Source organism: Amphibalanus amphitrite, unplaced genomic scaffold (genome assembly GCF_019059575.1).
Source record: "Amphibalanus amphitrite isolate SeventyFive unplaced genomic scaffold, NRLGWU_Aamphi_draft 002171F_arrow, whole genome shotgun sequence".
Lineage (NCBI taxonomy): Eukaryota > Metazoa > Arthropoda > Thecostraca > Balanomorpha > Balanidae > Amphibalanus > Amphibalanus amphitrite.
In genome coordinates this window covers 26,942-53,024 of record NW_024883664.1, presented here as the reverse complement: position 1 = coordinate 53,024, position 26,083 = coordinate 26,942, and the positions used below count along the sequence as shown (strand labels likewise).

Sequence of the window (26,083 nt, the reverse complement as noted above, 5' to 3'; positions counted from 1 at the left end):
TGCAGACTGCGGAGGGTCACATATGACGTCACTCGTAAGTTAGTGATCTGGCCTAGCCTGAAGATGTGATTGGCTTCTAAAGCTAAAGCTACAATGAAAGATCAGGGACATGTGTATGCAAGATTTCCGCCTCATTCTTTAGGACTTTGTAGAAGACAAGAAGCCGATGCCGAAAATTTGTTGTTCACAAAGTTTCCTGTAACGCTTTTGTTCCAATAATTAATTTGAATAGAACTTATTGAACGTCACGTTAAATGGGATATTCATAAGATATACAAGTGAAGGTCCCATCTTCTCCTTGAAAATTCCGAAAAGTAAAATGCTGTTTTACATGTGTGTTCGGGGCGGGCACAGCCCAAAATCGGATGTATGTATAATGTATATTATTCGGATTCGGAATTTTCAAGGAGAAGGTCGCTTAAATTATACTAATTATTCATTCATGCTCCTAGCAAAGGCACTATGTGATATTTGAAGGTCCCATCCTTTTTGATGACTCTGTCTGACATCATCTGACGCGACTTACCAGCTTGAGCTCTTTCCTAATGCTCCTGGTCAGATCGACACTTTTCTTGTTGATGAACTTGACAGCCACAATAGTTCCCTTGTATATGCCAATCTGAGAAAAGCGACGAAAAGTTCTTCAATACTAGTGATAATGGAATATTTACGACAACTGTATTGGCTGCAGTGACGTGTTAAAATATTAAAACATGGCTTATGTTTTGATCGATTGAATCAATTGGCCAGTTATGGTCGAATCAATGGAATAAATATATATTCCAAAATACGCTAAAACAATATTTAGGACTTCATTAACGAAAAGATCAGCCCTGCACGGCTCTGAACAAGTAAAATGTTTTCATTATACACTTATTTTAAAAATCAGCCCAATTCTATTCATATACCAAAAAAAATAAACCATATACAATTTAAATTTCTATTAACCCGCGCCCTGCTGGGGGGTGTTTGAACACCCCCTTGTGGTTTTTCGCAAATATCTCAAAAACGGCGGCGCAGAACGCCGCCGTTTTTGGTACACCTTATCATACATCAATTCTACACATGTTATGAAAATTTCAGACCAAGATCTTTCAAGGTCAGGACAGCAGGTCACTTGAAGTGACCTCACCTCATAAAAAGTTTCAATGTCTGTCATAGCTACACCGAGTGACCAATCGCTTTAAAACTTTCAGCGATTGCTAAGAGCAATAGCTGTACAAAATGTATATCTCAGAATTTTGATATCCATGACCTAAGGTCAGGTCAATTTTGCGACCTCCCCATTATAAGTCAATGGGAGAAAATTGAAATGCGCCTCTTTTGGACAAAAGACATTATAAACACTCCCAAACACCGAATTACAAGTGGTTTAGACACACTGAACATGAAAATGGTGTCCGAGACCCTTGTTTATGCCCTGAGGTCATCTTAGGTCACGAATGGTATCTAACAGTTTTTCGCAAATAACTTTTGATATAGGCATGCTAGAGCGATGAAAACGCCTTAGATGTGTTCAGCTCGACGATACAGATCGACTGATATGCAACATGACCCTTTCCGGTCAGGTCATGACCTTGACCTTAGGTCAAATTTTCAAGTTGACTTTTCAAGGTCAAGTTATAGTTCATTCGATGCGTCTTGACGAGAGGAACACGATGCCGGTGAAAGTAAGCTCGTACAAGACTTGGGTCAAAAGTTATTGCAGAAAAACTGTTTCCGAAAAAATCGGCTATTTTTGCCGTTTTTGCCCCCTGCAGGCAAAACCGTTGACGTTAGGTCAAATCTGAAAGTATTAATCAGAAAAGGCGTTAATAGGGCTATCGAATGCGCTTTTCCGCGGCGCTGTAGCTCTATTGGTTCCCGAGTTATGCGTTGGCTTCTTGGAAGTTTTCGACATTCGACCTGGAAATCGGCGAAATTTTGCCTTTAATGACCTCTGGTGACCTGACCTTTGACCTGACCAAAAAATTGACTGAAGTGATTTCGTCATTATTTTTGACGCTCTTTCGAACGCCGCCTTCTGCGTATCGCTACGTGGCCCAGGAGCCGAGTTACAAGGGCGGGGGTGTTCAAACACCCCCCCCCCAGCAGGGCGTGGAAATCCAGGACCCCCAGCCGGGCGCGGCTTAATGAACTAATAAACGTTAGCGTCCTCAGGAAAAAAAGATTGATAATCATGCCAAGTTGGTCACAGTTTAGGCTACTTAGTTACAGAGCACCCTAAGCAGATCCTCGGTCTCACCTACCCTGCAATAGGTGGCATCAGTTCCTGAGCGCGCCTCCTCTCTGGCATCATTTCCAGCGCGCTGGTGAATGCACCCTGTCGCCGGCTGTGGTACGATAAAAGCATCGTTCACATCAAAGACAGTCAACGTAGCTCCATCAAACATTTTAGGATATACAGTTCCATATACGATTTTACGATATATAAGATATATACGATATTTATGATTAGGATATACATCAAACATTTTGTATTGAGTTCAATTTAAGATGCTCGCACGATTGAAACAATATCCCGCCAACAGATTCTATGTGATGCGACAGATAGCAATCGGGCGCAAACAGTCGGAAAAACACTCCATTGCTGCTGACAGAGGTGATTCGATAACTTCGCCTTACCTTGAATTGCTGTCCTCCGAAGTTGTCATTGCTGTTAGCTTCCAGCAGCTGCACGCTTCTCAGATCGATTTTCCACAGAAGACACGCCAGCTTCAGTTCGTGACGGTAGTGCCTGTCAATTAAACACAAAGCTGTATTTCGTGACCAATCCGGCCAGCATATACCTCGCCCCTCAATGTTAAACACATTGATGTATGACAAAGGGTGCTTTCCAGCTTCAAAAGCTAATTGTCAGTCTGTCGGTCAGCCAGTCTGCCCGTTGGTCCGCCTGTCTCCCTGCTGAGGTCTACCTGTCTTTATGTAAGCTTGAGCTTTTAAAAACGTTCTGCGTGCGTTTCTTGTCCCTCGCATCCGACAATATAAATCGCTAACAGGATATTTGCTGAACGACAACTTCAAACGACACTGCACAATCAGCAACCACAAATAGAGCGAGAGGCGATGAAAGGAGCCGTGATGGACTCATTCAGGGAAGGCTAGATCTAGTCAAATCCCGACAGAAGCTGCTGCTGACGTCGTGACCAGCAGAAAGAGCGACAATTGGTCCAACGGGAGCAGCTGGAGAGAATCCCGGCGCAAAACAATCCGAGCTGAAGCGGTATTCACATCGGCTTAGCGCCAACGTAAGCGGCTGAAACGCTCTCTGGAAAGGATGAGTGCGAGAATTATGCGCTCCAAAGGTGGGAGAACACATCTGTAACATCTCTAATTTCAGGAACTTCAATGGTCAGAAACTGAGAGTAAAAATTAAATAAGAAGAAGGTGACAGATTCGGATATATGAATATATCTTAGATATATAGATAGATAGATATAAAGATATATAAATATCTTTAGATTAATCAAATGATTGTGATCATATGCTTGTTAACCCGCGCCCCGTTGGGCTCTGCCGAGCAACGCGCCCCGTTGGGGGGGGGGCATTTTGGTCCCCCCCCCCCTAAGATCTCGAGAACCACGCAACCTAGCGACAAGCGGCAAACGGTGTTGGATAGCCCTATCAGGGAACTACCTTGTGACCTAATTTTATTGACCTAGGTCAAACCGATGACCTAGGTCAATTTTTCACCGTTTACAGGCATTTCAAGAAATGCGTTGTAAAATCGAGTAAAATGCATTTCATTGAAAATAATCGATGGGGAAATATATTTTGCTATTTGAGGTCACTGATACCAGGTCAGGTCACAGAGGTCAGGTCACGGGGGGGGGGTCACAATATGAAAGTGTCGTGTGATACATGTTTTATGGTCCATTTTACATGACAAATGCGATTATGTGGGTCAGGCAGCCTTTGGGGCCAGCTTAGGTCACGTTTTGGTCAAGGTCAGGTCAAGGTCAGGTCAAGGTCGGGTCAAATTAGGTCAAATTTCAAAGTTAATATTTTTGCATGAAATGGGTATTGAATCGATGCAGCTCGTCACGGGAAGTTCAATGGTGGTCTTTGTTTTGCCGTACGTGGTCTAGAATCGCTAAAAATTGAGTTCAAAAATTTGACGTCATCATTTTTGAACAGTTTTTTTCGCTATAACTTGTCCACAAAACGAGATATCGATCTGAAATTTGATATGTATATAGAAGAGCGAAGGGACTATCAGACATATTCCAGTGTTTTCGAAATTCGGAAATTTTTTGGATTTTTTTACGTTTTTCTAAAAAAAAATCAATTTTTTGCATTTTTGGGATCAAAAACCCAAAATTTTGAAAATCTGAGATAGCAGTTTTGTAGCGCCGCTTTTTGTCTACTAGACCATATAAAGAACTTTGAAATTGCTTGATAACTGTAGATTTGGTGAGCGTTTCAAAATTGCATGTTGTTTGCTCATTTTTGCTCGAACATGACCTCAGTTTGACCTCAATAACTCCTGACCTAAGGTGACCTAAGACTCGAAATTTGGTGTGAAGGTGTCAAATTGATGCCCGGGAAGGTACTAAAAATTTGGCGGCGCTGCGCGCCGCCGTTTTCTTGCTATTCAGGAAAAACCACAGGGGGGGGGGGGGGCAAAAATGCCCCCCCCAACGGGGCGAGGGGAATATACAGTGGCGCAGCCAGGGGGGGGCAGAGGGTCAGCTGACCCCCCCGAAATTTCTGTCAGGGGCCCGCTCGAGAGAGAGAGTGAGAGAGAGAGAGAGAGAGAGAGAGAGAGAGAGAGAGAGAGAGAGAGAGAGAGAGAGAGAGAGAGAGAGAGAGAGAGAGGAGAGAGAGAGAGGTCCTAATCTAATCGGACGAGCCCGCTTCGAGAAATGCCCACTGCGACACCTCGGGTGAGGGGTCGGCCTGGGGCCCCAGGTGGACAGGGCCCGGGCCCCCAGGAGAACGGGCCCGGCCCCCTGGGTGGATGGGACCCGGGCCCCCTGTAGATGGGTCCGGGCCCCCGGGTGGATAGGGCCCGGGCCCCCCGGCGGATGGGGCCCCGGTGGATGGATCCGAGCCACCGGGAGAACGGGCCCCGGGTGGACGGGGCCCGGACCCCCGGGTCCCGCGGGAACGGGTCCAGGCCCCTCGGGTGGATGGGGCCCGAGGCTCCGGGAGAGCGGGCCCGGGCCCCCTGGGTGGAGTGGGCCCGGGCCCCCGGCTGGATGGGGCCCGGGCCCCCGGGAGAACGGCCCTGAGCCCCGGGTGGACGGGGCCGGACCCCCATTTGGATGGGGCCCGGGCCCCGGGAGAACGGGCCCGGGCCCCCTGGGTGGATAGGGCACGGGCCCCTGGGTGGATAGGGCACAGGCCCCCGGGTGGATGGGGCCCGGGCCCCGGGAGAACGGGCCCGGGCCCCTTAGGTGGATGGGGCACGGCCCCCCGGGTAGATGGGGCCAGGGCCCCCGATGGATGGGTCCGGGCCCCCGGGAGTACGGACCCCAGACCCCGGGTGGACGGGGCCCGGGCCCCCGGCTGGATGGGGCCCGGGCCCCCTGGTGGGCGGGCCCCGGAGCCTCGGGTGGACGAGGCCCGGAGGCAAATTCCCAATCATGCTACACGCTACGCACCTCCAGCGCTGACTGGCTGGTTTTCGCGGGAGATGACGTCATAACCTGACGCCCACGCTCATTGGCCTGGGGGTTATGTGACGTCACATCCATCAGCCAATAGTCAGACGAGGTGGGGATCTATTCGCTAGTTCAGATACAGGTTAAGGAAAGTCTATGACGACAATATACGAGTCTATGCACGAATCACACGCGGACCTAAGGCGCGAATTCAAGGGCCTCATACCAGGGTATATAGAATTACGGCCTTGATTGATGGCCTTGGCCGAGTGCGCTGGACTGGACAGAGCTGCGGAGTCGATGGATTTTAGGCGACTCTGACTCCGACTCCGACTCCGACTTTCAAAAACCAACTCGGACCCCGACTCCGACTCCGCGCAGAACTGTCGACTCCGACCGACTCCAACTCCCGACTCCGACTCCGCAGCACTGCCAGGACTGCGGAGTCGATTGATTTTCGGTGACTCCAACTCCGACTCCAGATACGGTTTCCAAAATCGACTCCGACTCCGACTCGACTCCGGGCAGATCTGTCGACTCCGACCGACTCCGACTCCGACTCCGACTCCGCAGCCCTGGCGCTGGATGTTGGATTTGAAGGCCGTGTTGGTGTTACACCTATTAGACTGTAATTTGTGTTGGATTTGTGGGTGGTGTTGTTTCTGTACCTGTGGTGCAAGATGGAAAAAGATGTGTTTTTTTCTCGGAAAAAAATTTGAATCTTCAGGCTTTTCAAACATCGAGCGTCGACGTGAACTGCAAAGATAATACCTCAACCTTGACTTTGGGATGTAGGACGTCAAAACCGGAGAAGAGTTCAGAAACTGGCTTGAAATTTACTGTTCTTCTACCTCAACTACTCTGAACAGCTTCAGACTACTAGCAAGTGGCGATGGGCACAGGAATCTGTTCCACCAAGCCACAACTCTAAACCCTCGCACGAGCAGAGCACATTTCGTTTACCATAATGCTGCATGACGCAACAGCCTCAGGTTCTTTCGCCGCAACTTCTGCGTCGGATATGCCCGATAAATCGTTCGCAGTGTAGTTGACTATTAAAGGCATCAGAGCAGTGGTCTTCTTCGAGCCCTCCCATCGGCCGTGCACATCTCGGAACCCGCTCCCATCGGCCGTGCAGATCTCTCTGAGCCGCCTGCCGCCGGCGCCTCCAGAGCCGAGCGGCCCCCATGCGCAATCGCATGCCCCGGACGCGAGTGACGACACCGTGACGTCACCCGCCTGGGCTGTGCGTAGCGTGTAGCACTATTGGGAATTTGCGGCCCGGAGCCCAGGTGAACGTGGCCCGGGCCCCCGTATGGATAGGGCTTGGTCCCCCATGTGGATAGGGCCCGAGCCCCCGGGTGAATGGGGCCCGCTAGGGTGACCCGCTTGCTTCGCAACGCCAATAAGGGGTATTTTCGATCGGTGGGCGTTTGGTTGGTCTTGTGTCTGTGGGTTATGTATGCATTACGGTCGATTGCCTTTTGACGGCTAAGCATTTTGGTTTTGGGAAAAAATATCCATCGCATCGAGGTGCTCGTGTCTGATAATAACCATGCGTTCTACTATAGAACATGCCAAGTGTATTTCATGACATACTAGGGTTGACTATTAAGTAATGGAAGTGCCTTAAGCAATTAAACGTTTTTGCACGTGCACATGTTTTCTTGGTGTCATTTCATGCGCCGATGTTTTTTCTATCCAATGGTGAAGACCACATGTCCTTAGCTACTTCTTGCTCCAAGCTATCGTCGTTTTCCCAAGAGACCACCCGAACCTGCGGCGCACCATGAAAAAGGAGTCTGGCAATTGCCAAAATCGCGCGCCAAGCGCCAGCGCGAGGTCATCAGAGCTTATTGGCTTATTGTTATGGCTACACAATGGACAATTTCTATATTTTCATCAAAACAATACACATTGGCACGATAAATGACAGCATACACTACTCCACATAATCGCCTTCAAGCATCACACACCATTCCAGCCTCGTCTTGACCCACTCCTGGAACGCCGCCAGAAGACTGATCGGCGCTTTCTTTCTCAAACCGATGAAACCACCGACATATCGTCTGTGGGGAGGCTGCGTCGCTCCATACACTTAGAAAATAATTTTTCTGATATTGGTAGGCCTTTTCCCTACGACAAACTGGGCTCTAATGACCTTGCACTCGGCGCTGGCGCGCGGCTTTAGCCATTGCCAGGTGGTGCGCCACAGGTTCGGGAGGTCTCTTGGGAAAACGACGATAGCTTATAGCAAAAAGTAGCTAGGGACATGTGGTCTTCACCATTGGATAGAAAAAAGATCGGCGCATGAAATGACACCTAAATAATGTGTGCACGTGCAAACCCGTTTAATTGCTTAACCCTCGCCGGACCTATTGGTTTTCTACATACGCGCCGGCCGAGGGGGGGGGGGGGCGGGTACGACCCCCCCCCTCGCCGTTTCGCCCCTGGTGGAGCTAGCGCGTCGCGAAAAAAACGAGCGTGTGCGCCGTTACGAGACGCAGAGATTGGTACCCGATTTTAAGGTCCTAGGTCAACCGGTGACCTCTGAGGTCAGGTCAAGTGCCCCAAGGTACGGTTCAGTTTTTGGTGAATAACTTCGCAAAAAACGGCCGCAGAGCGCCGATTTTGGCAGCATCGTGTTCGTCTCGCTCAGGCGCGTCGAATGATATACTTTTTGTCAGGGTCAGGTCAATTTGGGGTGTTGACCTCAGGTCAAGGTCAGGTCAGCACCCCCAGGTCACGAAGTTGGTCTAAAGGGGTCATGTCGCATATCATTCGATTCGGCAGGTCTTCCTGAGTCCATTGGTGGCTTTCCCGACTCGCTAGCTCAATTTGATCAGGAGTTATTGACGAAAAACTAATATGACCTTGATGACGTCATAAATGACGTCACGCAAGGTCAACATTGCAAAAGTGACGCATCTAACCTTGCAAGGAGTGCATCAAATCACGATTCTGTGTGCTTGAGATAGTTGGAGATCGTTCCCGGCGTCAGAATAGCAGTTTGAATTTTTCCCCATTGACTTATAATGGTGAGGTCACGAAAATGACCTGACCTCATATGACCTTTAGGAAAAATCCGAGATATACAAGTTGTGGGACTCATAATGGATATTAGATCCTGCAAGTTTCATTTCCCTGTGACATCTCCTCTGGCAGTGAGGGCGTTGCGAAGTTGCGACATCTGAAGACCGTGCAGAGGTTCACTTATGACGTCATAGGTCAGTGACCTGACCTGACCCAAAAATGCGGTTGGTGTCAAAAGATGCGGCTTGGATCAAAGGTCAGGTATGCCAAGTTTCAGCTCTCTATCGCCAGCGTGTTCGGAGCTATCGCGAAAAAACCCTATGGGGGGGGGGCGGCACCCGCCCCCCCCCCCTCGGCCGGCGAGGGTTAAGGCACTTCCATTACTTAATAGTCAACCCTAGTAGGTTGGCGTAGGTTATTGAAGAGTGAAAGCCATCGATGAATTACTATGTAGAGGTTTGAAACATTTATATTCTTAAGAATATTGTTGCTCGTCATGCAAAAGCGATGATTGGACCTTGGTCACAATTGAATGCTCTTCCAATCTATGCCCATTTCAATTGTCAAACATACCAGGTTATGTAGCAAAACCCCTGTAATTAATTAAGTCATAAGCAAATGCTATTTTCTCCAGCAATTTGTTCCACCTTGTTTTTGATCAATTAGCTTTTCACAATTTTCCCATGAGAGGCGGTAGGTACTTACATTTCTCTTGCTAACAAGCGTTGTTTGAACCCGCTCCGTCTGACAGTCACCCAAAAATAGCACTAAGTCCAAAATCCGTCCAAAACGTCAATTTTTTCAAGCATAAGTGCCCTCACGGGTGCACGTGGCGCGTGCCATCCCTGCACCTCACACCATTCGATAGCCCGTTCGATTCTCATGCACGATACTGTGTTCCTCGTGCCGATCGGACCCACGGTTACCGAGATACTGCACGGGGACCGGACCCGTGTCGGGCAAGTTGAGCCATTGTCGCCCATTTTTGCAAGCCGATTTATGCATGTAAAGTCTATGACGCGAATTTGCACTTGTAAAGTCCGCGTCCTCGATAGGCCTGTATTGGCTGGCTGCCCGGCACCGACTGACCCAGCCGGCCAGGAATTGGTCGGCGGTCACAAGATCACGTGATCACAGAGGAGGGCGGGGCGCCACTCGCTACAGTGCGGACAGGCCGGCACGGCACTTAATACACTCAGACACTACAGCACTTTTTGAGCACGCGCCATGTGCTCACCACCGGCCCGATCGAGCTGTGACTCTTCACAGGCACGTTACCCATCCTTGTTCTATAAGTTGCGCGAATTTCAGCGCACTATGGAAGTTACGTCGCGATCAGCCGCTTTTTTACGCGAGTTCTTCGCGAAAAAAACCTTAGGGGTTGCATCAACCCCTCCCCCCTGTGCCGGCGAGGGTTAAAACTTCTTACGAGCGAATTCACGTAATGAAGAAGAATAAAAGCACAATCTACTACAACAGCCAATAGATGACTTAGGACAGGCACATGGGACTACTTTTAAATCTTGTGCGACAGAAGCAGGCAACAGTTCCGATTGCATATAATATGCTATGCATATTGCGGAATTGGGGCTCATATCGGACTCGAAAGATACGAAGTCATACGTCATAGTAACATATTTCTGTCGTGGTCAATTTGCGTAAAAAGTGAAGACCGGGTGATTACCGAGCTACTGTTCTATGCAAATTTTCTGATTGAAACTCGCTCAGGGTTATCGTGCAGGTAAAGGGGGCCCGCCCAGCAGAATGCGTATGAAATATGGAGAGATTCTGAAAAATGGGTGGGGGCCCGCACACTAGGGGGCCCGCTTTGGAAGCCATGACCCCCCCGAAACGAAATCCTGGCTGCGCCACTGGGAATATATCAGCAATCGCCATTTTTTGTGCAGAGACTTATAACTATGTCCAGAAACCAGTCTGTCGGTGAAACTGTCATTAATAAGAACTTGAAAAGGATATGGAAAAGACAAAATTGGAGCAGACTTCGTGAATGTGGACCAAAACAAGCCAAATATTCGAATTTTTGACCCCATATGTCAAACTAACCTATTGAGTTTGAGAATGGAAGCACATCCGAGCAGACACAGTTTTTCGAGTCAATATGGCTGTGTGATATGAATTCCATTAAGCGCAGAACCCGCCGAGAGCATTGTAGACTAAAAAGGCGTATTTAGCAACACATCTCTGATTCTTTGATATGCTCTCAAAAAGCATGCACTTCTTGGGAATCTCGCGACGGCGGGTCTTACCAGGAATACCAATTTTCCTGGTGTAATGACGTGGCCGGCGATGCGTGAAATGACGCGGGGTATTAGCGTCATCTGATAGCAATGAGGAGACGCTGGTGAATCCGCAGAGGCTCAGGGCACGTAAGTGGACACTCGATATAAGATGTTCTGCACTGGAGGTGAAAAAACGTGGTGTAAAAACTCCCATCATTATGTGTCGCCTCCGTAGCTGAATGCCTTAAATGTCAGCAGAAAAGGAATTCATGATGGGAACCAGAGGCGTCATCCATGTATGCATGAAGCTGGTATAAATAAAACAAATCCTGAAAACCCAAGAAACTGCAGGCAAGCATGTGTGCTTTCAGCGGGTGCTTGCAAGAGGTAGTAAACTGTTGAATTGAGCATTGAACATCAATTAAACGTCTCAATTTCGTGTAACAATAACGAAATGTTAGTATTTATTTAGTTATCTGGTTACAAAGTAGCATGAATCTACGTTCAAATAACGTGACTGACTAGTAAAACTCCCTACCGCTCAACCATTACGCAGGCGGGGCTAACATCATCTTTGGTGTTCGCAGCTGATTTCTCCCTTCCTGGTATTCCTTTCAAACCGCACCATCGAAGCGCAAGAATCCATCAAAAGTCGCGCTCGATTGAATTGCTAAGTGTATTATTGAGTCAATTTCATGCATAGCGTGGTGCTCAAATAGCGTCATAAGGCTTCTTTCTAGTTGATCAATCAAAGCGTATCATTATCAAAGGGATTCATTCAGCCGACCTCGACTCCAAATTAGTGGACGCGTGGTTGGCATGTCTTGGCATCGGCGCCATGCATTTCGTTATCTCAATGCGTGGGAGGCTTAGCTGATACGGAAGATACAAATATACTTCAATGGGATGTCAGCCTTTCATGGGGATGAGTGATATGTATAACAGCCACAGGATAGCGCGTGTGCCTTAAAATGCCGAGAGCTCAGGTATTGGCTTACTCATTACTGCAAATCTGACACCTACCAAATAACGTATCAATTACGATATAAGTAATCAACAATATTCAAGGAACTTTTAATAAAAAAGCGATATTCCAATAGCATCGTTGCCACTCAACTTAGACCGCCTCTAGTCGAGATGAGGTCTGGTCTAATTCCGCTAAGCATAACAGAATTGGCTATGAAATTTTTAACTTCCTGCCTTGCATTGGCAATCGTCCATTATTTTTGTCCAGTCCAGTAGGTACATATTATATGTAGTGGCGTGCAAAATAATCAATATCAACAGGCGATGATCACGTGACTCCACTGAATTGAACGAACAAAAGTTCACATGTGTGTCACGTGACTTCACTAACCTAATCGAACAGGCTGCCCACAATGATCATATCACGTGAGTTTAATGAGTTTATCACAATAACACACGCTGAACATGCGACTTCACTGCCCTTACCGGTCACGTGACTGCAGCTACCTGACTGGCCAGCCTACACATGTTGGTCACGTGACTCCACTGACCTAAATGAACAAAGTTCACGTGATGACCATGTGATACCACTGCTGATCGAACAGCGTGTCCAAAACCACCACGTGACTTCAATGACTTACCTCACTATCGAACCCTAACCACGTTACTTCAATGGCATGACTTATCAGTGATCACACTATCCACGCTGATCACGTGACTCCACTAACTTCAGCTCTGAACCGACTTTGACCGGTCACGTGACTGTACTGACCTGAAGGCGAAGATGGCTGCCACCAGGACGACGCACACGGCCAGAGTCAGCAGGACTATGGTCATGGGGTCCGGGTCGATGGAGCACCGCTTGCCGTCGAAGCCGCACGGTGGGTGCGCCTCGGGAGGGTGGCCCAGCACCCACTGGATGCCCTGACTGGGGTTCAGGTAGCGGAACTCCTGTGGTGAGAAGGGTGGAGAGAACAGTGAAAATGCTGGGTGAGAAGAAAGCTGAACAGGGAAAAGTAGGAAAAGAAGAAATGAAGCCCTACAACAAAACAAACAAGACCCAATGAACTTAATCAGAACACAAGGTTGTGTTACACTGCCACATACTTATGTTTGTATTATCGATGAAACAATTCAGTAATATGGGTAAAATTGTTTGGTTGTAACAGATATCTAAACATTCATTGACCAAAACATGTCATTTCCACAGCAAAAAGAAGCATTAGCAATTGTGGCGAACGGTATGACGGTGTTAACAATACTCCTACCAAAAAATTAGTCAGCATCATGCGGCCATTTTCGCAATTTTCTCACCGGAAGATCGCTGGCCGGCCCGGAAGACGTGTTCTGACCGTCCTTGGTAGAAAAATAGCCAACTGGCAACATCCGGTAGGGCAGGGTGCTGTTACCAGATTCATCTGGCAGCAGCGACACCACCGAGTAGTTTCCCTCGGCGTCGCCGTTTTCATCCACATGAACCTGTAGATGTTTTTACCGTCATATAACACTCATCTTTGTTTTACGAACTGTCGAAAACATGTGCTATAATCAAGTGATGGCAAAGCTGGGCCTCAGCGGTGTCGAAAACAGTTATTATTCCTTGTAATACTCTATTTAGTTTTCAGCTTTCAAAACAGCTTTGCGTGATTGAAATAGCTGTGTATCCACTGACGTAACCTTTTCGAAATTGAATGGTACGGGATTCAACAGTTAATTTTATGATACCGTAGCCATTTAACCCGCGCCCCGCTGGGGGGGGGGGCAGAATCTGCCCCCCCTCCCGTTTTTCGCCAATAACTTCTAAACGCGTTACGCCAGCGACGTCAAACTTTCAGTACCTTATCATACATCAATTTGACACGTTCCCTGAAAATTTGAGCGAAATCCGTCGGAAAGTTTTTGAGAAATTGACGTTTTAGTGACGTCATGTTCGCCATTTTCGCCTAAAAAACGGCAAAATTTCAAACGCCGCTAACTTCTTCATTTTTAAAGGAATCAAGACGTAACAAAAAAGGTTATACGTGATTCTACTTTGTCTATCAAATGGCTATCTCGGTTTTTTGAAAATTTTGGATTTTGGCCAAAATTTTTCCAAAAAACTGACTTTTTTGGGAAAATATTTATAAAATCCAAAATTTTGAGTTTATCGAAAAAACCGGAATATATGTCAAAGAAGTGGTCTATATGCACCTACATACCAATTTTTAGAAGAATCGGTTCAAAAATGTGGGAGTTATTCAAAATTTTATGACGTCACGACACACAAAAATTTTGAAAAATGATTTTTTTGGAAGTTCTAGACCTCGTACGGAAATACAAATAGCACCATTCGATTCGCCGTGAAAAACTGCATCGGATAGACACCTTTTTAGGCCTTAACAACCAACTTCAAAATTTGACCTCACTTGACCTGACCTTGACCTGACCTCGACCTGAAATTCATCCAGAGGTGGTCCATATCACTTATTGAGTGTGCCTATTGAATTCCATGAGTAAAATGACCCATAAAACATGTGTCGCACATGCCCTTTTCATTATTTTGTTTTTGGTGACCTGACCTGACCTGACCTGACCTTGACCTTGACCTTTGAATGACATTGTGTGCAACGAATATTGTCTTGGTAGTCTATGAACACGTTTTGGGCAATCAGTCTCATTCCATTCTTCGGCAACTACGGTGCAAGGCCAATACTGTAGAAACTTGCATTTTGTACCCTTGACCTGACCTTGACCTGACCTCTGACCTACTTAAGCAAAAAAATTTGGGCTCTTAAGATCCGCCTTGTTGAGAGCTTTCGATTGCCGTTTTCCCCGTCTTTCTACGACCATCGGTTCGGAAGTTAGACAGGGGGGGCAGAATCTGCCCCCCCCCCCCCAGCAGGGCGCGTATGGCTGAATAGCCCAGCGGGGCGCGGGTTAAATCATCAAACGCCACAAGCTTCACGTCAAAATACCAAAATGATTAGTTTGTGCACGGGTGTTACCAGAGGAACGAAAAACGACACTCATATTCACCAATGACATTTCAATAGATGCATATGTTCGACATAAGCACCACGCAAGAAAACACCGTACCGCAGAGCTGCCACTTCAAACTCAACTACCACCAGAATAGAACAAAATGACACAGCTGTCATTCTACAGCCGCGTCCCTTTCGTGATGATGTTGTTCGTGTGTGAGTTCAGTTTGTCGGGTCACTGTCAGACGACACGGCGCACGCACTGCCCAGTGGCCATCGTCACGGGGTGAGCGGACATGGCGAGGGGACCGGCTGCAGATCACCGCACGGACATACTGTTCCGCTGTGTGGATTTTCAGAAACGGTTTGGGGATCCTGAAAGAAATATACTTTATTTTTGGTCTTAGGAATAAATACGTAAACCTGTGAGGGTAATTTTGCTCATATCATCTCCAAACCACTAATGGTCCATTCCTGACTGAAATCATTCGCCGTTTTCGATTTTATTTGCCTTGGCTGCATCTCCACCAACTCTCCCGAGGCAGCACACACTACACAGTCAATACGGACACGGGATAGGTAAAAACCACATATAGGAAAAATCCTTATCATCATAAGCACTCAGCATACCTCAGCGCGCGCTGCGCACATGCCACCAACGATCTTTTCGTCCGGCACCTTGGAAAGAGCTATTAGATATATAAAGGAGCACGCTCATGAAGATTGATGGTCACACATACCGTATCGTATTGCGGTGGCGAGTGGTTAAGTGGTGTGGGAGGGGGAAGGGTCAGCTCAGCATGGGGAATAGGAGCAGATTCTGCCCGAGAAATGTATGCCACATTCTTTGCATACTAATACGAGAATGTCTGTGAGCATGTATGATGGCATATGCAACAGAAAGAGCTAACTTAATCGCGGTGCAGCAACCACAAATTTCGCCGTGCGCATACGCTAAATGGAGTTGCAGCCGCCCATTCCACCTTCCTCCAGAACTCCGGGTCGCAGTCGGTTTCGCTCACCGTGTATCCGCGTAGCGACATGAAGTTGTGGCCGCGTATCCTCTGCAGCACCGCCGTGCCGTTGGTGGGGTCGTCTTTGGCGGCGAGCACTTCAGTGACAGCTCGGGCGTACATGAGGACAGCGTCGTAGGCATGCGCGGCCGATACAGGTACCTGATGTCAGGTCAAGATCGGACGTCACAGGTCACGGTCACAGGCCACAGGTTACACACAGCTCGTGAGGTCATGGGCGACTGACATAAAAAGATACTGCAATGAAATCAACGTTAGAAGGCATGTAGCCAGGAGGTATAATGTCATTCACAGCCGTCCTAGGCAAATGATAATAGGTCAACGTAGAAGAGCAGCAAAGGTCACAGGTCACAGAGATGAGGTCAAGCGTAGTAGACACGGGTACCTGGTAAATAATCTGGTCAAGTTCAGAAGACATTTAGCAGCGTAACGTCTCAGTGTGTGCGGTGAAAGTAAATACTAATGACTTCCATCGCTCTCAGGATTGATGATAATTTGCACATGAAGGAAATCAAATGCATGCAGAAGCTCTAAAAGCGCGCTGCAGAAACATAAGTTTTACAACGATCCCATCAACTTACCTTCATTGATTTCAGAATGGTCGGGTGAATTGGAACGTTGAATGGGTCCTCCCGTGACGCATTCTTTATTTTGTTCATGATTTCTCTGCAACCATGAAAGAACTCAAGCTAACAGACTGATACACTCAGGACAAATTGAAGCTTATTCACTTAACAATACTTTTCATCAGTACTTTGAATGCCCCTGTATTTCGTACCAGTGTGCTCAAGAATCAATGTTTTACAAATGTTTAACAGAATAAGTGCTTGAAGCTTATTAGTAGAAAAATAAAGCAAACGGAAAACAGTTACATCACTTTTTTCAACTTCATACAACTGGTTACTAAGCATGCATTGCGCTCTGGTTTCAATGCGTTGCAGTGGGTTATATTTACCATCGATTCACTGTATGCAATGCGAAAGTCAATGCTTACTTGTAGTCTGCTCTGGTGGGATGGCTTGGAGTTAGTTTGAGCACACTTCTCCAAGGCTCGTAGATATTTTTCAGCGCCTCTTTGTCCAATGTCCGATTGTCTCTCAGCGGGTTGGCATAGCCTGTAGGAACATAAAAAACAATCAGCATTATTATATGCGCTTAGCGACTAAACGCATGTTTACACTAAACAGTCGATGCATGTTAACCCTCGCATGTGTAGGGGGGGGGGTCGGATGGACCCCGCCATGGTTTTTCGCGAATAACTCGCGTAAAAAGCGGCCGATCGCAACGAAACTTTCAGTACCCTCCCATTGATCAATTATACACCTACCCTGAAAATTTCATGACCCTGACCCAAATGACCTTTGACCTGTGACCTCTTTTCCGAGACCATGTTTGGCCGGAATCGCGATTTCGCGTATGTCGGCTCGCACTAGCCGCGTGTTTGCAAACTTTTCGTGGTTTCAAACGTTCAAACATGTGATTTGATGTTACTCCCGTGTGTGTCAAGGTCACCTGAAGGTCAGGTCAGGTCATTGACCTTTGGTGACCTCGGGTGACCTCGGGTCACTTTTTCGAGTTTTACATGTTTCTAGGCTAGTTTTTGGAGCTGAATTCGAATTTAGCAATCATTTGAACATTTACGAAGTAGTTTTGGTGACTTCGTAACATGTTACGAAGCTGTCAGAGGCGGTTGACACGTACTACGAATACCCGTCACGACGCCTACTGGTTGACCTGACCTGACCTGACCCGACCTGGTCTAAATGCTTCAAGACATCATCTGTGATCAAAACTAACACGATATTCGTGATCAGCACCCCGAAAAACCCCTTAGCAGCCACACTTTACGACTTTCTAACAGGTCCCGATTTTCCCGACTTTGGGTCATTGACCTGACCTGGAAGGTCAACCAATGACCTAGGACCTTAAAATTGGGTATCATCGGCTTCCTCTCGTCACGGGCAACACGCTCGTTTTTTCCGCGAAGCTCTAGCTCGATCAGGGGCCAAACGGCAAGGGGGGGGGTCCAACCGACCCCCCCCTACACATTAGAAGCTGGCAAACGCCGCACACATGCGAGGGTTAACCCTCGCCCCGTTGGGGGGGGCCATTTTGGCCCCCCCCCTGTGGTTTTTCCTGAATAGCAAGAAAACGGCGGCGCGCAGCGCCGCCAAATTTTCAGTACCTTCCCGGGCATCAATTTGACACCTTCACACCAAATTTCAAGTCTTAGGTCACCTTAGGTCAGGAGTTATTGAGGTCAAACTGAGGTCATGTTCGAGCAAAAATGAGCAAAAAACATGCAATCTTGAAACGCTCACCAAATCTACAGTTATTAAGCAATTTCAAAGTTCTTTATATGGTCTAGTAGACAAAAGGCGGCGCTACAAAACTGCTATCTCGGATTTTCAAAATTTTTGGTTTTTGACCCAAAAAAATCAAAAAATTGATTTTTTTAGAAAAACTTTGAAAAAATCCAAAATTTTCCGAATTTCGAAAAAACCGGAATATATGTGATAGTCCCAGCGCTCTTCTATATACATACCAAATTTCAGATCGATATCTCGTTTTTTGGCCAAGTTATAGCGAAAAAACTGTTCAAAAATGATGACGTCAAATTTTTGAACTCAATTTTTAGCAATTCTAGACCTCGTACGGCAAAACAAAGACCACCATTGAACTCCCCGTGACGAGCTGCATCGATTCGATACCCATTTTATGCAAAAATATTAACTTTTAAATTTGACCTAATTTGACCTGACCTTGACCTGACCTTGACCTGACCTTGACCAAAACGTGATCTAAGCTGGCCTCAAAGGCTGCCTGACCCATATAATCGCATTTGTCATGTGAAATGGACCATAAAACATGTATCACACGACACTTTCATATTGTGACCCCCCGTGACCTGACCTCTGTGACCTGACCTGGTATCAGTGACCTCAAATAGCAAAATATGTGTTTGAAGAACATTTCCCCATCGATGATTTTCAATGAAATGCATTTTACTCGATTTTACAACGCATTTCTTGAAGTACCTGTAAACGGTGAAAATTGGACCTTTGACCTGACCTGTGACGTCATCGGTTTGACCTAGGTCAATAAAATTGGGTCACAAGGTAGTTCCCCGTTGGGGCTATCCAACGCCGTTTACCGCTTGTCGCTATGTTGCGTGGTTCTCGAGATCTTAGGGGGGGGCCAAAATGCCCCCCCCCCCCAACCGGGCGCGTTGCTCGGCAGAGCCCAACGGGGCGCGGGTTAATATTCCCCATGCATCTGTATCTTTTCCCCCAGGCCCCATCTGTCTCCACCATGTAAGTACGCTCGGTAGTTTCCGTAGAAAGTCTCATAATATCGCAAGCATTCTATCCTGAGCTATTGGGCCACGCCTTTGTCAACTGGCAGTTCTAGCGACTCACAAAACAACTGCATTTGCTGTGGCCATGTATAGTGAACATGCTTATACATATGCATCGTATCCATAAATATATTTGATGGGATGGTCCCGAGGTAAAACACATCGTCGATGAAGGCATCATTGATCTTTAGTGTTGCGAAAATCAAACTGCATCATGCAATATGAAAAGGATCGGCATTCCTTAGCTTAGCCGGACAAATAAAATGCAAAAGTGACGGAGCTGTTTTGATTTCTTGCTACTTGTTGCCAGTTATTCGGACATAACTTCCCAAGAACGGCAACTTCAAGCGTCGCGGTTTCAAGTTTTGAATGCAACGATGAGCTGGAAAATCTTCTTTCATATGCAAAATGTTTATTGTTTCCTTTAGCCGAATCAGAAGAAAAATAAAACGAAATCGGAACCCTCAGCTTCGAACCTTGCAACTATCACCATAAGATGCATTTCCTAGCGATAGACACTATTTCAATCAACAACAATTGCAAAAACTTGAATATAATGACAGTGGGTGAGCATCGTACAAATATTGCAACTGGTCGGCAACAAATTCTACAAAAGCCCTCCATTCTAACTCCAATTAGCGCAGACCACCGAGAGACTGAGCCAGAGAACTGCGCCCCCCCCCCCCCCACCTCGGGCAGATTTGGTAGGTCAACCTCTGACCCTGGCACTGACGCCGCTCTGCGGTAAAATTGCCTTCGAGTTCCGGCGGCCCAGCCTCGCACACCAAATAGAGTCCGACTCGTTTCAGCCGCAGCGATCGAACTACAGCGTGGACAGCCGTCGGGCTCGCTGGAGTCGGCTCGAAGTTAAGGACAACGAAAATTAAATGGTGGGCTGATTCCTGGGTCAGCCCAGGAATCAGCTGATTCCTAGGATATGGTCGAGAAACTGAATACCTAATTGATCAAAAGCATGCGATGATCTGGTATTTGTTGTTAAAAGTGTTTAAATGTAAAAGTGTTATATAGATGACGCCTCCACGAAACTACTAATTAATTCAGAAATTGTGTAATTGTGCCTTCAGCCGTTTTGATCTTGTATTGTGCTTCGAGCAAGTTAAACCATTAGCTGACGCATTAATGACATTTTTGCAAGCCAACAATTTCTGAACAGCTAACAACCATGGACTTCAACTTATGTCCGCGTTAGCACCTTACATCATCAAAATTTCAGCCGCTTCAATAAACACCTCACACACTTACCAGCACTAATTGCAATCGCGTATGGATGTAGCATTAGAGAAGAAATGCATCATTAATTAATTTGATACTTCGATGTCAATGTTGGCCGATATATTGGTGGTATCAAGTTTCTAATTCGGAAATTACAAGCCTAACGAGCTCATTAAATTGCAACGTCGACGAACTACGACCTACTGAAAGGGCCCTCTAGTCAGCATGGAAATTAAACTAGTAAAACCTGTTTCATTTTGGAGGATCGATGTTTATTTTCAACAGTATAATGGCAAAAGAATGCTGAAAGCCCTCTAGACTAAGTTAGACATGCATTCAATTACCGTTGAATGACCCACCAGCAGAGAGAAAGAGAGAGAGAAAAAGGGAGAGAGAGAAAAAGGGAGAGAGAGAAAAAGGGAGAGAGAGAGAGAGAGAGAGAGAGAGAGAGAGAGAGAGAGAGGGAGAGAGAGAGAGAGAGAGGGGGAGAGAGAGAGGGAGAGAGAGAGAGAGAGAGAGAGAGAGAGAGAGAGAGAGAGAGAGAGAGAGAGAGAGAGAGAGAGAGAGAGAGAGAGAGAGAGAGAGAGGACACATTTCCCGTCCTATTTCGGAGTGGACATGGTTGGCGGACCTCCTTCCAACAGATCGTTTGCATATGCCGGGACCTGGGACGGCGCGGTGGCAGGAATAGACCGGGCTCCGGGATAAGAGCCGGGCCTGACCCAGCCCTGGCGGCAAAGGACGAAGAAGGAGGATGGTCAGTAAGGTTTAGCAGAAAATAACACCCAGGTCCACCGGCTGAGAGGGGAGCTCAACGGAAAGATGGAGGGGAGGTGCCATCCGGGTGTTAGCAGATGAAAACATACCTAGCTGTTGACTGAAACCTTCCTAACGGCCTGACTCACGAATAATTCAGCTAAAGCCACCTAGCCTAATAGCGTCAGAAAAGCAGGGATTTCCGTGCCGTTAGTATGAGGCATGGGAACAGAAATTCAACATAGATAAATAATGGAAGAGATTACTGTAATCCACTGATGGCTTACGATGTGGAAGACGTGAAATAGTATTGTTAAACACGCTTTTTCGCATGTATCACTAAACAATTAATCAGTCTATCTTATTAGTACCCTTTTAAAGATAAATTTCAACGGTGCAAACGAACACAATCTGCAAAGCTGTAGCATCTCTTCGCTACATACGTTCGCCTACATATGCCGGCGCGCGCCGCAGCCGTTTTCCTGTGCGCGCACTGCGCCGCATTACAGGTATGTAGTGCGGCACAGTCTACCATTGCAGCTCAGCCCCGGGATCTAGCGTCAATGATAGAAACGGACGTGGCACTACTCGTGATTTTTCGAGTGGGGATAAGCTTGGGTATGCTCAAAAACTGTCAATGAAGGTACCGTTCGCACGTAGCACCAAAATGTGCGTGATTGTTCGTTCCCAGGTCCAATCTTTCAAATACCGTAGCAAGAATTTGGCAGCATTGCCTGAGTTCAGCTAGAATTAATGGCTATCAAATACAAAAATTGTTTCAACGCATTTAAGTCCATGTTTTAATGACGGCCGCGTTAATAGTTCCCTTTAAACCCGAAAAGACTCTTCCCGCGTTCCGGAAATCGCATGCGAGAGCCTATTCAAATACATTATAATTCTCCCCGCATCAATCGCATGCGGCGTGCGATTGATGCGTTCGTTCTTCCGCATGCGATCGCATGCGATTTCTTGACTGCGTAAAGAGTTGTTTCAGCCTTGACTCGGATACGCCATTGCTATTATAGACCGGTATTTTTATATATGTTACTAAATGCGTGTATAGAATAGTACGGCACTTTAGAAGATTGGGCGTAGGCTATTTCAGGCAGTGTCACTGCAGGGACATACAAGAAGAGAGAAATGTTTTCCATTGTCTCTTCAACAATTAACACATTTTCTAGTTTAAATTTCATTTCATTTTAAACACACATCTGCAGCATTTAATTTAAATTACGCACACTGAGATCTCATTAAACACCTTCATCAGTGGCCTGTGATACCAGTGCATGAAATTGCACCCCGGATAGACATGAATCCAACCATCCAGATGTCTGGACACGACTTCCGACGCCACACCAGTGCACACTGGTTAATTATGCTGCGTAATTCGGACAGATAAGTGGGACAACGCACCAACGCACTCATGCACCAATTGGAGGGCAGACTTTGGTTTTCGCCGTGCATCCTATATGGGTATGGGAATGGGCGGTACAGTAGGTCTATTAAAAAAGTCCCCAGCACCAGTGGGCGCTGCCTTCGCTGAGCCGAACCCCCGTCTGCCTGTCCCATATCGCGCCAGGCTCAGGTCAGGTAGGGTCAGCGGGACCGCTCGGTCCGGCCCGCGGGCGGTGGACGGCCGGCCGGTAACGCTTTCCGCCAGCCAGCTGTAGAATCCAACAAACGGGACGGCCACCGCTTAGCGCAGCGAAACCGGTGTTAAAGAATGGCAGTAGATGTTCATGGCCACAATGATTATGAGATAGTCATTGTTAGCCCGTGCCCCACAGGAATACCTAGACTCTCACGCTCTGTTGGAGGGAAATGGGGATTGAGCATCATTCTTATACCTAACTCGGCTTTGGGCATTTAAGTGGTATTCGAAGTAGCGTCAAAAGTAGCAAAAAGAAGAAAACAATACTTCAGCCAACTTTGGATCGGGTCATAGCCAGAGGTATGTCTTTAGAGGTCATCGAAGGTAAAATTTTGCCTAGACAGGGTGCGTTGCGCGCACCGCGCGGTGCATTGGGTTTCCAATTTCAATGGAAACATCAACAGACTCGGAAGCTCGCAACGCTAGCGTGGAGCCGAATTCATATCAACCGCCGCAACAATGCAGCAGCGCAGCGCAGCGTGCTGCAGCGCGGAGCCATGAAACACCGCCTAGGGCTATCCATGTGTCAGGGCAATCCAACCCACGTGTTGGGCTCGGCCCCAGCGGAGCATGAGGTCCAGGACTACCGCCCAGGTCTCCCCCTAATTCCCATCATCCTTCCCACTCTGATATCGACCGAAAGAGCCTAACCTAACACAACAATCAGCTCGTTTACCGCTATTTCTGAACAATATTGTCAGATTCAATTAAGGTCAACGGCTTAGCATGTAAATAACAACAGCTGCCACCATCGGTATTATGAGAAAACCAATTGCTTTTCCACTAACACTTAAAAGAGTTGTTAGCTTGAAACTTGCATGAAATTAATTTTACCAGCCTCGTGTTCCTCTTATCAAAACGCTTCGAATGAGTCAAAAGTTGATCTTTAAAGGTCATTTGAAAAATTTGGCCTATGTTCGAAGACATGACCTGACCAGAAATGGTCATAATGCATAGCAGGACATTAGATCCGTATCGTGGAACTTTACAAACACTTCAGATGATTTCATAACTTAAGCATGTTTATCAAAAATAATCATTACATGGCTCATATGTAAGCTGGGTGTGTGAATATGCTTACGAGTATGTTGAACGCAACTGATAATGTTCTGTTGGCCACAATTTCTATATTTAATTTATCCTCCCGGATTTCATATTTTTGTTAACCCACGCATGACTGGGGTAGGTATTTTCCATAACGCAAGTGACTGGGGAGGGGTCTCTCCAGAGCCCCCCTCCTATCTCCGAAACTACTGGGCCGATCGTCAAAATTCAAACGGCGTCTGATAGCCCTGGAAAAACTGTCGAGCGAAACCTATTTTCATTGACCTCGAGGTCACTGATGACGTCACAGGTCAGGTCACAGTAAAAGTTATCGACATTTTTGCTAGTTTACAATTTAGGCTCTGACCACCGGACGGCCGGTCCGATCATGCTCATTTTTGGTTTACGCACTCCTTGACGGATGCCTTAGATACCCTGAGGGTACCGAACTTTTACTTCGAATTTTTAAGGTCAAGGCCAGGTCATCCTAGGTCACGAAAATTGTATGTAGGGGAGAGCGGGGAGAGTTGTATCATGTCCAAGTTGTATCAGGGCGAATTGTGCCAAACTTATCCAATGGATGGCGCTCGCGACACGACCAGCCGACGAGGTTTTCCGGGCGCCATCTTTCCTTGTTCTGTCTTGTGGCTGAGTGGACGCGTCTCGAGGTGAGAGCCGATTTTATGTTTTTTTAATGTCATTCTAAAAAAAATAAGTTGCAAGAAAATGTGTGTTCTGGGCATTTAGATGTGCACGAATTTGAAAGATCTCCGTAGCGGTGGTGAGGGTACAGGGGCGTCGCCGACGGGGGGGTCGGGGGGGGTCGTGACCCCCCCACTCTTGAAAACTGGGGGTGTCGACCCCCCCACTTTTTGCGATGCTGAGTATGCTTTTTTAGCTTTTATGTCAGTGAAGCAGGCGTCAGCAACACCAACAAATACATCAGATTCAGAATCGCTTCAAGAGCTCCCTAAAGCCAATTAGCCAATTACCTAAAGTTCATTTAGCTATGGGCGGGGAACACCAGCACAACAATATTTTTAAGTAGCCACCATTCTTGTACCTTTTTATCCCTCAAAAGATTGGACGCGCCAAAACTGCCCCGAGCGTTCGTCTGATCGTTAAAAAAAAAATGGTCGCAGTCGATTCGTCGGATCAGTACCTAACTACAAAACTACAAACTAGCCTCAGCCCCATGGCTACCGTCACAACTAGCTGTACAGTGCACATGTAGGGGAAAGGGAGTCAGATGAAACCGTCTCGGGCTTTCGCAAAGAAGTCGCGCAAAAAGGAGCCGATTGCAACGAAACTTCCGGTGCGCTCGAGTTAATCACCTACTAAAAAATAAATCGATATCCCTGATTCAAATAAAGATGACCTTGGTTCACTTTTTCATAACATGCTTTTAATTTAGGTATAGGAAAAATTTTGGAGCTGATTTTGAACTTAGCGCCCATCTGAACATTTAAGAAGTAGTTGTGCTGCTTATACATATGTAGGTATAACACGTTAGGAAGCAATCGGTGGTGGTCATCCACTATTAGGTACTGGTCGATCTGACCTGACCTGATCTACCCCAAATGCATGGAGTCATCGTCTTCGTTCAAAACTAAGATAGGTAACATTCGTAATCAGAACCTCGAAAAACCATCACAACTGACATTCGCAAAGTTCTAGCAGGTCCCGAGTTTCCCTACTTATTGGCGATGACCTGAGTCCTGAGATTACCCGAAACCTTGTAAATGGGTATCATCGGCTTTCTCTCGTCACGGGCAGCATGCTCTTTTTTTCCGCAAACCTCTAGATTGATCAGGGGTCGAAAGCATACCTCAGCGGTACTTTAGTATACGTTATACGTTAGCGACTGGGAACCCACCAATAGAAGGGCTACAGTGAAGCAGAAAACATATTCGATAGCTCTTTCAACGCTCTTTCGCTAGCTTCGCGTCAGATTTCATCTCAGGTCTATGTTTTGCCCATAGAAGGCAAATAGCTAGCTGGACAGATTCTGCCGAAACATTTGCTTTGCAATAACTTTAGATTCCGTGAATTTGTTTGGTATTTACATATGTTGTCTTGTCACCACCGTGTTTATTTCTTTGAGACGCGTCACATGAGTTAAAATTTGACCATTCAGAATTAACGTTAAAACGACCTCAGGTCAACGTTATGTCATGATCGAAAAAGGACCTCCTGCTGCAT

At 46.9% G+C, this 26,083-nt stretch overlaps 1 protein-coding gene across 1 annotated transcript in view; it reads right to left on the bottom strand.

Annotated features, from left to right (window-relative positions):
* Positions 1 to 517: 517 nt before the first annotated feature.
* Positions 518 to 26,083, bottom strand: part of LOC122376504 (guanylate cyclase 32E-like) — a gene marked incomplete at its 3' end in the record, with an annotated part of 41,600 nt that continues 16,034 nt past the window's right edge. The window contains exons 5-12 of the mRNA XM_043356394.1: positions 16,834 to 16,954; positions 16,421 to 16,505; positions 15,828 to 15,980; positions 13,160 to 13,324; positions 12,618 to 12,796; positions 2,626 to 2,737; positions 2,250 to 2,333; positions 518 to 619 (exon numbers count right to left, since the gene is read on the bottom strand). Coding sequence (XP_043212329.1) covers positions 518 to 619; positions 2,250 to 2,333; positions 2,626 to 2,737; positions 12,618 to 12,796; positions 13,160 to 13,324; positions 15,828 to 15,980; positions 16,421 to 16,505; positions 16,834 to 16,954 — 1,001 coding nt within the window. The remainder of the gene's footprint in view (positions 620 to 2,249; positions 2,334 to 2,625; positions 2,738 to 12,617; positions 12,797 to 13,159; positions 13,325 to 15,827; positions 15,981 to 16,420; positions 16,506 to 16,833; positions 16,955 to 26,083) is intronic.